The following is a 13,319-nucleotide window of genomic DNA, read 5'->3' as shown; positions in this document are numbered from 1 at the left end:
CAGAGGAAGAGAATCAGCAACTCCCAGTCCTTCAATGAAAATGAGTGATACAGAGGCTGGAGCAAACACACTGTAGATCTGCTTCACCCAGAGAGAGCCTGGGCACCTGTGATTACCTTTTCTTTTGAAGACAGTGTTGGGTGAACAAATTTTCTGTACAGGAGGCTGGAGCCTTTTGTGTATGGAGAGAGCAGCCAAGCTACAAAAGCTATTTTGAGTTCATAGTAGAATGGAAACCTAGAAGAAAAAGAGCTGTTAATGCCCACTCCCAAAGTAACCACTGTTCTGATTAGGGAWGCTCAGCACAGGAGGGGACTGGCCAGTTCTTAGCTTAGGGCAGGTTTTACTTACCAGAGAATCCAAGGATCAACACACATTTAGTCACCTTTGCACGCATCTCAGCTAGGCATGTGGGTAAATCTTCCCTTTACTCAGGTATTAGGGCCATTAGTTAATGGGCTGGAAGAGACCCTGCTGCGTGATAAGAGGAGCTGTCTCCACGCAGAGAGCACAGATGCTGCCTTCATAGCATCCCCAGTCATTGGGAGGCAGCAAAAACCAGCCCAGGAAAAGAGTGCTCCAGCAATTTATTTATGCACCTTTCATCCCTCTGTCTTTCTGCATTTAAGATAACACTTATCTGACTAAAACTGAAATACAAGGGCCCTTTGCTGTCCAAGCAACATGCAGTATAAAGGTGCATATCCAAAAGGCAGCTTTCAGGTAGTGTGGCAAAATAAGCAGGGCACTAACTCTAACTAGGAAAGGAACATGCTCCCATTATCACAACAGGTCAGGGACTTCTYGAGATTAGATTATTCAGACCCCTTCTGGAGGACAAAGCCTAAGCACAGTGCTGGTACCCTTTGGAGGCAGGGGTGAGGGAGACCCTGTGATGGTTGCACACCAGCCCAGCTGGACCATGCTAACGCAGCCCTGTCACTGAGCCAGATAGGCCATACAGCAGCCAGGTCTGACCCAGTGGGTCTCTGCAGCTCTGCTCTGAGCATGGATTTGCTAGTTCGGGCTTCTATTCGACCAAGGATCCCTACAGCATACTCTGTTTCACAGGCTGGACAAGCCCTCTGCCATTCCTCCAGAGACCCATGCAAAACCTCCTCCAAACAACAAAGTCCCAGATGATCACAGTGGAGGTAGGTCTGGGTGCAGACTAGATAAAGAGACAATAATGCCCATTATCTCCTTTTGCACCAGATTTGACATGGTGCCAATACCCCTGATTCCCTTTTTTTGGAGGACTTGCTACAGGTACTCAGTGCTGTGCAGGGACAGGCTTTAGGTGAGGGACAGGCACTACAGTTAAAACCCATTGACCCGAACCTGAAACCTACTGATCTCACCAGTTTCCACTAGCTTGGAAGAGGCCTTACTAAAAGGGCAACCAACATTTCCAGACTTGAGCATCTAAATTTAAGGCTCTGAATCTGATTATTGGGCATTTTTGTGCTCTGATCCTGACAAATGTTACCAAGAAACCTTCGGCTGGCACCAGTGAGCCCCCATCAGCACAGATTGTCATTGTCCTCCATCAACCATCAACTCAGTCTACCCAGGAAAGGACCTGGGAAACATCTCAGGAACAACAACAACCCATGCAGCAACCTAGAGACAAAGCCTGTGCTGCAGCGCTCTTTCTGCCTGATTCACAGATTCTGTGTATTTATTGCAGGACACAATTAGGTAAGCCCAGATCTGTGCCTGAAGCTAAAGCTACTGTTTTTTCTGTGATGATTTCTGGAAGCATCCAACTCGGTTATCAGCTGCGCCTCTGACAGAGTCCTATTTCCTACAGGCAGGGGACAGAGCMTCCTGTAATGATTTCTCAATAATCTCTGAGCTGTTTCATCCTCTTCCTTCCTTTTCATATGACAACACTAAGAAAGGAAGCACAGAWCCTCCAGACAAAATACTTCTATGCTCCTGAGGCTGTTCAGTCCGTGTTCAGAAGGCAATGCACCCCTGTACCCCTCTTTTCCTTATAAACATTTTCATTTTCTTTCCATCTCATTCCAAAGACCCTCTCCCATCTGATGCTCACCAGCAAAGAAAGATATCCGTGAACGTTTCTGCTGTTGTGAAGAGTGCGAATATGATCCAGTACATCATCCATTTGACCTGACAAAAGAAAGCAGTAGTTGTGTCATTTTTCCAGAGGGTCTCAAACCATCTCTTAAAGGCACAAATGCAGAGGGATCCCTCACAGAAGAGAGGGTCATTTTTTTCCCCTATATATTTATAGTTACTAAGGACTTGAATATGATGCCAGGGCTTCTCCCACCTCAGCACGAAAGACTCATCAGATTTCCACGCAAGCCGTTGGGAAGGAAGAATTTGGCCCTTYGGATTGGTCTCACAAAAAGGCAGAACATTCTGACTTGCTGATCCCATAGAGGAAGCTCCACTGGCCAGATGAGGGCTACCACTGTCACAGGTCATTAAAAATCTCATTTGGCACATCTTAATACCAAAGGCTAGTATTAGGGTGTGGGCCAAATTGCAATTATGACAAAATACAATTACTTATATAATATCCACAGACAGGGAAAAGCAGCCAGGAAAAAATAAAGAGTTATCTGCCCATCCCATGATCCAGGGGTCACACACAAAATCAACTTATCATAAGTTACTGAATTAAAATGTATCGGTTGATCCATGGTACCTACTCACATACGTACCTTTAGACCCATTGCACCGATAAGGCAAGTGCAATAGCTTAAATCTCTTTACCTAGGGCTTAAGCTTGAGCATTTACCTCACATTTGCGGTGAAAGCACATACTGTGCTGTCACTGCGTTCAGCTACAGTAACGCCACCGGATGGACTCTGCAGTGGGTGATTTGGGGGGGGGCTCTCCTCTATGGTGACAGTGACAGACAAGGAAAGAGTCTTTAGGGACTGTGACTTGGTCAGAGAAACTGCAGAGTCTTGAGTAATTCAAGRGTCTGGGGTTTTTTTTGCCACTGAGCAGTAAATGGCATTTAAAGGCAGGGCCTAAATTATACTGAGGTATGGAGTATTGGTTCTTCTTGGTCTGGAAGGAAACAGCTTATCCACCATATACCACCTGCACTTCCACTAATTTTTATTAAGTGGTGTGGTGCTCCTCTTCTGCTGCACTATCACCACAGAGCTGAAGTGTGTAGTAATTTCCAAATACTGGAGATGAGAGAGAAGCATTTTATTCTCTCGCAATAATTTTTTTCCATCGAAAAACTGTAAAACTGAAAGTTCAAAAAAAGCTTTAAGGATCAGTATCTCTAAAGGAAAAGTGACGGTAAGGCAAAAGTTATTAATTTAACAGAAAATTGATGGTTCTATTTGAAAATGGAGGTTCCTATGGAAAATTCCAATTTGATAAAAAAAGCCATTCCTGTCTGGAAAAAATAACTGCTTAATGACAGAAATGTACCCGGCATCCCTAAGCAGCTTTGCTGGAACGTTATAAAGCTTAATGAAGTAAAATCCACGAAAAGCCATCAGAGTTTTAGGCCTTGTCTGAACTAGAATATTGGATCATGTTAACCGAGGCTGGGATGATTACAACAGAACGAGAGAAGGCTACAAAGAGGGCAGTACAAGAGGGACACCTCTACCAGGCGTTGCTCTGGAGAAGGATGATGGAGGAGACAATACGTCTGGATCTCACCAGCTCTTGCTCCAGCATCTCTCCTGACGGCAGCGGTGGAGCCAGTACCTGTAGCGTCTCTCCATCTGACTACAAGTGCTGCAGTTCGTCCCTGAGCACCTGTCACCCAGCTGTGTACCTGCTCCCCTGACATTGATATTGGGTTACAGCAGTTACACTGCCAAACGCCTGCGAAAAATGTCTTCCCAGGGCAGCTTCTGCCAGACTTTTTACATAACTGACTCCTTTAAAGTCTCACTGCCAGCACGGCTCTGCCAGACACTGCTGCCAGCAAAACTTTTAAACACGACCCAAAATCTAGCGTGGAGGGGCTTAGATCAGCCTAAAACACCATGTATCCAAATGACTGTTACCAAACAGAATAAATATAAACYGCAGAGATTTAAGTTCAGACTAGTACAGGTACACCTGCATGAAGGTTTGTATTCTGTCGGTGTTAATTTTTTCTTTCTTTCTTTTTTTTTTTTTTAATCAGACCTCTAGCCGATGGATCTCCACAACTGATGTATTAAACTGAAAACCAGTTTCAGGTACAGACAAGGTCTTAGATCCACTATTYCCAAATTAGGGTCATGACCCCATAAATCTGATGCAAGTTCCTCTTTTGCAATCGAATTTCCAACAGGAAGGGGACTCTTCAATGGAAAATTTTGCAGAAAGGGACTATGAAAACGTTAAGTATCAGCAGTAGACACTGCTTGGGGATGCTAGCACAAGCATCAGCACTTCCAAGCAGGGGACGCACCAATTTTGAGAAGTACAGCTTGTGCAAGGGCTGCAAGGACATTTTTCCTCAAGTATCTGGTGTGTTGGGTAACACAACTCTCAAAATATCCCAAACCATGATCTGAAGGAGGGCAACGATAGACTGGAAAAATCTTAACAGCCACTCTGAGTCACACTTTGAGTTTGCACTAAGGACTTAACGGGATAGCCATCTAAGCCGTTACCCAGAGGAGAAAATGGGCTCATTATCCCTGAGACCTTGAGAGGATTGAGGAGTCAGGATCTGGAGGCAGAGCCGGGTTCAGCAAAGTTAACAAAGAGCTGAGATTGTGAAGGGCACTGCAAATCCCATAGGACCCCAACGGGGCCCAAGTGGTATTGATTCTCCCACATTTCACTTTCCCTAATGGCACATCTGCCTTTAGAAACTGGGGCCGAGGGAAGATTTTTCAGCAGAAGGCCAAGACAGCAAACCCAGTCACCAGACCTGTCTCTAAATAGGTCAGTCCACAAGGAAAGATATTTGTGTCTCAGGATCCAGTCATATATGCTTCGAGTTGCTTCTTCTGATCCTTCTTTTGAACACGCAGCTAAAGCTTCAGGGCTTTTTGAAGAGGCTTTGATTTATGCCACTCTTCAGAAACAAAGGAAAACACGCAAAGCTCTGGATGGCAAACACCTTTTAAGTCAGCTGCATGTGGCTCGCACCACCAGAGGAAGAGCATGCATTTGTCAAAGAGCACATCAATGCCATGGAGAGCCAGGAGCAGAAACCCAAGTCTCCCAGTTTGAGCCTTCTGCCTAGCAATCAACCAGGCAGCCCTCAGGCCAGACTTCCCCTTGCCCTGGTTTATGAGCCTTCCCAGAGCACAGCTGACATCTTTACAATGTGGTGAGGAGCAATCTTAGAAAACGAACCCCACGGCACAGTCACAGACCTCATTACTCACATATTCTTTGATGTCCTTTGATTTCACGGCTTTGTAAGAATAATATGCAGGGTAAAGAGTGCCAAATATCAGCCTGAAAAAGAAACAAACAAATGGCAAATGGATTAAATTGATTTCCTGTCACAGAGGAAGATTTTCTTCCCTTCTGTTAAACACATTTCTTGCACTAATAAAAAATGTTGAGATCTGATTTAAGCTGTAGTGAACTAAGTACAGTATATGACTGATTTCGCATCACTGAATTCAAAGAAATTGTTGCCAGTGATATGAACGAAGAGCAGGCATCCAAACCGTCTTCCCCTTTCGGAATGGTTTCCATGGCTCTAATTTACAAGGCCACATCACATTTAATAGATATTGACCTAAGAGGGCTGTCACATAACACACAAAAATAAGACCACCATGCTTAAAAGGAAATGAAAAATCTGATTTTAAAATAATCTACTGTGACAGCATGAATATAGGAGCATCGCTTCCAGAGACAGGGCAAAACGAGAACCATTTATCTGAAATTCCTTCCATCTCTGTTCAAAATGCTGGAAAAGCTGAAGAGGACAAAACAGCACCCAGGTTATACTGGCCCTTGGTTTGAATGTGAGGCTTTACCCTACATTAAACCTGTTAAAGGGAAGAGCCCTGCACTGTTCTGTGAAGTCCGTTCGGGCTTTCCACAGAAGAAGGAATTTGCCCACCAAGATACAGCAACAGGATTCACCCTAAAAATCCCAAATCTCCTACTGTTCTTTCAGACAGCTTCCCTTCAGCTTCAAGTCTGCAAGGGATGCCGTCAGGTTCAAGCTTTTCTATAAAAAAAGAAATAAGGATCCGGATGTTGAAAATAGCACCACAGAGGAAAAAAGCTGGTAATTTTTTATAACGACTCCTCTCTGCATCACTGCCTAGCTGCTTATTCACTTCGATTATTCTGGACCTGGGCACAGGCTTGTCAAAACCACTTTGCTCTGCCCAGGCTTCAGTCAGTTTTGTTCAATGCAGGATGATGCTGCAAAGTCTGAACTCAAAACATTGCGGGGGAATGTTTATTGCCTTGCAAACATCCCTCTTCCCGTTGGATATTTTGCTTCAAATTCACCAAGCTGTTTCCATTGCTCTCGGGAATGGAAACGATCAATGTTTCAGTCCCTAATTGCGAAGCCACATGGACCTGCGGTTGCCTTTTCCACTCTGCCCGTAGTGTTTGTGTGCCATGGGACTCATAATTACAGTTGAGTCCATTACGTGCGTAAGGCATTAAAAATTTACATCCTGGGATACACTGCACCATTGAGCTTCTCATAGCCCAAGAAGGTATTTGCGAAAGAAGGGAATGAGCCAGCGCACATCTTGATTTCCAAAGCAGCGACCAAAGACGATTTGGCCACTATTCATCATGCTTGCTGTAGCATAGCTTAGCAAAACCTGAAGCACAATGCAGATTTCAGAAAAGCAACTACTGAGTGAGAAGATGCAGTATTTTACAGAGGCTACACACTGGCTTCAAAAAGCTTTACTGTCAGCTCTGAACCTATTTCACCCACTGGGGCTGTGCTGTATGCACAGATTAGACACAAATGCTCGGAAAGAAGAGTCTGGGAAACCAAACACTTTGTTCTTCCTTGCAATATCTTAGCAAGCAGCAACACTGTTTAAGGCAAGAAAAACCCCACAGACAATGGTTTGATCCTGTTCTCAGTGAAGCTAATAACAAATATTCCCCCCTGAGTTCAACGGCAGTAGGACTTAATCCAAAGAAGATAATGCTCACAAAAGACAGAAAGCTCCACACTATTCAGCAAAACAACCAGGCAAGYGAATAATATTTTTGGCTCTGCTTATAAAAAGTACCACGTTTCTGTCCTTCCTCCTCAGCCCAGGCAGGCTGCTATCTCATGCTTTTATTTCCTGCAAGTAATCACTGGATGATTGATACTCACTTCCTCAGTTTATGCTGATAACAAAAAGTAACTGGATCCTGAAGAAGCAAACAAGTTTACAGGATCACTAAGACAGAGCTAATGACGGACAGTAAACACTTGAAAAAATTCCTGCGAGGGAAGGAAATCCCACAATACGTTTGCTTATGCAGAGCCAGGGACAGTTACTAAGCCGATGCGCTCTGCCCAAATGGGAGTTGGAGAGTTTCGTTGATTTTGCCTTTTAATGCGTTGTCTGCATATATGGACATTTACTTCTGCTATGGTTTAACAGACTGAAAAGTGGTTTAAGGGGTGTTGGGTCCTAGCCTTGACACTGCTGTAACTTAGTGGAGTGGTTTGGAGTCACTTAACCTCTGGGTACACCCTACAAAATGAAGATAAAGCCATCTACGCATTTCTGTAAAGCATGCTCAAGGTTATGGAGGCAAACACCTGCACATGGGTATGTCCCAAAGTCTGTTGAGGTTACCATCTTCACTGGGCTTTGAATCAGGCTTAAGGAGCATAGCTGATTCAATTTATGGAATTTCGGCATTTCTCCATCTCTTCCCTCCATTCCTCTTCCCTGCTGAAGACAATACCTCTCTCTTTTCCCTCATCTAAGTTTCCTGTGTAATCAAGGTTATCTTTGGTTCCTGCTGTCCTCCATCCTACACCCAGACCATTGCCATATCCCTCCTGGACAATGCTCTGAACYGGAAACCACACGTGCTATGATTTTTTTCTATGATACGCGCGTTGGCTGCCTGTCTGGTTGCCCGTCAGCTGGAAAGCCAAATTGATGAGCTACCTATGGAGTCTACAGTGCAGCTTTTACCTGGCAGACACCGCTATGAAACACGCTCTGATCCAGCAGCTGATTTTTATGAACAGTATAGAAACTTAGTATTTGAGACCCCTCTGACCCATCTAGTTTGGCTGAAACTGCTTTGTAGATCCAAAAGTGGTAAGAAGAGGAAAGACAGACTGCTTAAGCCTCATTTCCTTAGGCTAAAAATACAGTGTCAAGCCCCGCTCCCCACCCATCCCACCCATTTCCAGCTCTCAAATCTCCTTTAGGGTGATCTATGTGTCCTGGGAAGCCTTAGCTCTTTTACCCTCTGTGCAAAAGCAGAAGCAGACGTCTTGATCAACAAACCAGGGACCCCCAAAGCTCAGTGCAGTAGTTGCTACATTTAAAGCTTCAGAGATGTGTCTCTACAGTCTGGGCCCTCAGGGGACAGGGAAAGGCAAGGAGCTAGTGATATTCACCGGTGAGTTAGGACTAGTTCACTTGCAGCACTAAACTAATAACCACAACAGCCTAGTGATTCTTCCCCTGCTCCATGCTGGAGCTCTGCATCAATCGTAACTGCCTTGAAAGAGGACAAAATAGCTGCTGTAAAGAAATCAGTGAAGAGTCAGCTAACTGTGCAACAGGAGGCAAAAGTCTAAGCAAAAGGTTAGTCTGACTAAAGAGTGGGATAAGGATTAATACCGAAAATCTTATAATCCTATTACGCTCCTCAGCAGCATTGCCCAGTCTGGACTGCTACGCRCACTTCCGGTCATTCTTTGTCTAAAGGGACACAGCGGAAACAGAAGGGGAAAGGAGAAGGGCAATGAAAGTGTGTGGAAAGACACTGGAAGATATCCATAAGAGCATCTGTAAATACTGCAATTGTTTCTTTTATAGCAAAGACAAATAATCAAGCTTAGAACCGGGAAGCACCAAAATACCCAAACAGTATAGAAAAAACAATGCAGCTATCCCTACTGCAAAATCATAAAGAAGGAAAAACCTCCTCTCTGTCACAAAGAGTTAATCTGCGCTACTCATTGCCTCAAGGTATGTCACGGAGCTGACTAAATGCATTTATTTATGTAATTATATTATTTGGATTTGGAGGTTGTTTTTTGCTTGCGTTATTCAAGTTAACCACTAAATGACCTGGGAAAGGATGGAGCTTCCTGCACTATGGGGTTTCCTGATTATCAGGAGCAACTGAAAGCAACTGAACTGTCGGCTTCTCTTCAGTGGTCTCTGGGATATTACAGGGGGGCTGCTGCACCATCACCAAACCACTTTCTGTCTCCACTTATCTGCACAGCCACAGCTAGCCCTGGACATTATGTCCTTTCTGCTCCTTCAGCGGAACTGCAAGTACAGTGATCTGACCATCACAGAGCATGGACAACCGGGATGCAGCAATACTCTTGATAGGATATAGATCAKAGCCTGGGGATCAGCATCAGAGCTGGCACCAGAAATTAGGAGGCTTCATGTGACATCTTGAGTTCTGACGTTTTGGTGACGCTATTTTCCTCCTGAGGGCCCTGGTCCTGTGGCCATTTACATGTAAAATTAACTCTCGCATTCAATACAGTGGCCACTGAAATAAATGGAAAGATTCCCAGTGATTCCCAGGAGCACTGGCCAGGACTCAGAAGTAACCTCCAGAAATACCTGCACGTCCATTCTCATGAGCATTTTTAACCACGCAGATATTTTCTGGACGGGAACCAACGTTACAACTATCTCAGCATGGTGCTGTTCGTATCCCAAGCCATTTGAGTTCTGCTTACCTAGCTGCCACACCATCCGCGCCCCTGGCTGCTTGGGCTGCGCAGCCATTTAGAGCACTGCAGTACTACAACACAAAGAGAACAGCCTTTATTTTCCCCATAAATAACTAATGTTTCCGTATCATCGGCACACAGCAGTCAGGATGACAAACTTCTGCTCGAATGCATGGATGGATACGTTCAGGAACTGCCGAAATATTTCGGTTTCTTCAACATGTTCACTGGCTAGTATGTACTTCTTGTGCGCTGAGCAGCAGCTGAGCTGTCGCCACGCCAGGGTTCGTAGCTGGGACTGCCAAGAAGGGTGCCAATAGGTTTGTGTTCTTTATTATCAGTCCTAATTAATGTTCACACGGTGCCACAGATTAAAAATAAACGGCACTGTCTTTGCACCAAAGGTTCCCAGTTTAAATCTAACAGCTGTGAATGTGAAAATAAGCAGAGCACAAGGTCAGGGAAAGGGTTAATGTGAGTCACTTTACAGGCCAAATGCCTGATATCCAAGAAGTGACTGGCATGAAGGAAACACCAGCTGCAGAGGAACAGAGGCTCCAGGCTGGTATTCCCTGGGAGATGGTTCAGACAGACTCTTCATGGTCACTTTGCAGCAGAATAGATACTGCGAAGTGGCTCCAGGGTGGCCAGGAACTCGGCCCTTCACCTTCAAGGGTGACACTATGTCCGCCACCTCTACCCCAGGAGAYGTGGATACCCAGCAACACCAGACTGGCACCCTGATATGCACCGGGAATGCCAAGGGTGCACTATGTCTCAGTGAAAAACAGTCCCCTGAGGAAAGCGGTGGGCCATTTCAAACTACATTTGAAACTGGAATCAAATATATCGACGTGGGGTTGGTACAGTGCGGTTGAGCAGAGCTGTGCGGCTGCACCCATGGCACTTGGCAAGAATAACACATCACCTCCATGGGTACTACCAAGGTGTAGTCCCCTCATTCACCCAGCAAGTCTCTTTGCTCCCCACCTCCATGGCTGATGACCTGGTTAGCTGCTGAGATCTTGTCTTCACAACTGCTTCTGAAGCATCACGCGCACCCACAGCGTCGAGGAAACAAAGAGCAGGCCCGAGACAGTTCAGCATCTAACACAAAATGACTCCACTTTCCATCCGGATTCACTCCTGACTTCTCTCACTATAGGCCGCTACGGAGGTCCCCTCAGCCAGGATATGAGAGAAGCAAACCACAAACTTCAACTTGGCTACTGTAACCTAACGGCTGGTGAAACCTAATCACTCCTTTTGGTGAAACTGCCGAGTAAAGGGACACCCAACTGTCCTTACAGCAGAAATAGCTGCAGCAAGGGCTGTCCTTGATGGTTCTAATTTAAGCAGTCTTGATCCTCTCAAAGCAGAACATTTTTCCCTCCAGTTGACGCCACCTTTTTTTTCAGGGCCAGGGCACTCCTCACAGAGGAATTGGAGGAGAGCCAGGCATGAATAGGTGAAGAGACGTGAGCGAAGGAGACTGGTGGAGGAAGTGGCCCCGGCTAGCCTGGAGGGCTTGCAAGGGTCCCTGACAAGCGGGGGAGAGCAGTTCCTCCAACTGTAGTGAGCACAAGGAAGCTCATCTGCTTTTTCGGCTGCAAGCAATGCAGTGATGTCCTTTTTCAGTGTATAACTCCCCCTGGATAAAATCCCAGCTTCCTTTGCAACATGCAGGGCAAGCCACCCAAGGGAACTACTAACTGGAAGGCAGTTGCTCCCCCAGTGCTTGATGGCAGTCATTTTACTCTCTCCCAACCTCCACTGAGTCTTCTACATCTCAACCATTGACTTAGCACCTGCCACCTTTTAACTTGATACGGACATTCATGGGCCACAGCAGGCCCACAGAGCCATTCCAGGGGGGCCAGGGAATGTGAGCCCAACTCGAGGGGCCGAGAGCCTCTCTCGCAATAAGAAAAAAAGGTTAGCAACACCTTGCCTGCAGAAAATATGGGACAGCTGGAACAGGGAGGATCCAGTAATGGCCAATCCTGTCAAGCARCTATGACATTTGCCCACTTTAAGATCCCACACCATGGCTTATCTCAAGAAAGAAAATGTGATTTTCCTTTTCCCCACTCCCCACTTCTTATTACAGACAAAAATACTGAAATAACAATAGCGAGAGCATTGCCAAATATTAGGATTGTAAGATAATGCACCTGAAGGCTGTTTCTACTAAAACTACCAGCACTGAAGTGGCTCGCAATGTTGATATTTATACTGTTTATGTTATACTATTTTTTTGTATTATACTGTTTATGTTATACTATTTATACTGGAGTTTCATATTAAAGCCCAACTGAGATTAAGCAGGTAACTCACTCTTTCCAGAGCTATTGCTTCAGGCTCTCTTCAAACTCGGTCAGAATTGCATCAGTTTACCTACAAGTTAGCACTACAAGATTTTCTTTACAGTCTTTCAGAACAGCAAAGGCCAGTGTAGCTGCTATAAAAAGACTTCAAGGCTCTGCAGCTATTTTAGGAAGGGAATTTATTGCAGGTAGATGGCTTAGTAAGCTGSTCTGTTCTGCTTTGCACTGCTTTCAGTAGAGCCGCTTGGCCCAGTGAAGAAGGGCTGCTGATGAGCAAGGGGAATCGGTTTGCCACCGAGGCAACACTTTGCAGGAAGGGTCTGTGTGGAGAACCTGTAGTGCTGGTGTGGGACTCCTGACCGYTGCGCGAGGTGAGGAGCTGCGGGCTGGCAGGAACGCTGTGCCTGGCACACRTCGTGAGGCTCTCAGCAGCTGCCTGCGAGAGATAGCGTTTCATGGGCCTCATCGGAGGCATTCGTGCCACTGCTGCTCCTCCCCTTGCGCTCCTCTCCGTGCTTTGGCTCAGCAGGCCCGGAGGAAAAGCAGTCCACATCCCAATCCTCGTCCATCCCAGCACTGCATTCAGACCCTTTTTGGGGGAGAAGAAATAATTCGAAGTGTGATATTGAGGGGAATAAAATCGGTGCCTTTTTAAGAAGGAAACATCCTCTCCTACGTGACTTGTACAGACCATCAGAGCCACCAAGCTTCACGACCCTGAGAAGGCAGGACTTAGCATCTGCTGCGCCCGTGTTTTCCCCATCCAATACAGACTGTATAGCTCCTGCCCTGAGAGCTCTGTCTTTCTCCAAGGCAAATAAATGGCAATTTGAAAACCCGAACAGCATGTTTTAAATGGAAAGGGCTGTTTTTCCTGACTGTGAAAGGTGGGATGTTAATATGGAAAAAAGCTCTTTTCAAAGCATTGACATTATATTCTATAGATGACAGATGGTTTAAAAATTGTATTGTGAGTTAGCCTACTGTTTTATGATAGGCTCATGATACAAAAAGGGAAAGAACTATATAACCTAACCTAATTTTTAGGCTAAAAGGGGTATAACCAATGTGGATTGCATATCAAGAAAGCAGCTCTGCATTACTATCATCTAAAAACACAAAGATCATGCTACAAGTATTATTTTGGCATTAT

At 45.4% G+C, this 13,319-nt stretch overlaps 1 protein-coding gene across 8 annotated transcripts in view; it reads right to left on the bottom strand.

Annotated features, from left to right (window-relative positions):
- Positions 1 to 13,319, bottom strand: part of REEP1 (receptor accessory protein 1) — an 84,746-nt gene that overhangs the window by 36,988 nt on the left and 34,439 nt on the right. For all 8 annotated transcript variants that reach the window (XM_026064571.1, XM_026064568.1, XM_026064564.1 and 5 more), the window contains 3 exons: positions 5,344 to 5,416; positions 2,060 to 2,136; positions 117 to 237 (listed from right to left, as the gene is read on the bottom strand). In XM_026064571.1, the coding sequence (XP_025920356.1) occupies positions 117 to 237; positions 2,060 to 2,136; positions 5,344 to 5,416 (271 nt within the window). The remainder of the gene's footprint in view (positions 1 to 116; positions 238 to 2,059; positions 2,137 to 5,343; positions 5,417 to 13,319) is intronic.

Source organism: Apteryx rowi, unplaced genomic scaffold, assembly GCF_003343035.1.
Source record: "Apteryx rowi isolate R43461 unplaced genomic scaffold, aptRow1 scaffold_22, whole genome shotgun sequence".
NCBI lineage: Eukaryota > Metazoa > Chordata > Aves > Apterygiformes > Apterygidae > Apteryx > Apteryx rowi.
The sequence above is the reverse complement of the archived record's forward strand: the minus strand, read 5'-3'. Positions and strand labels throughout refer to the sequence as shown.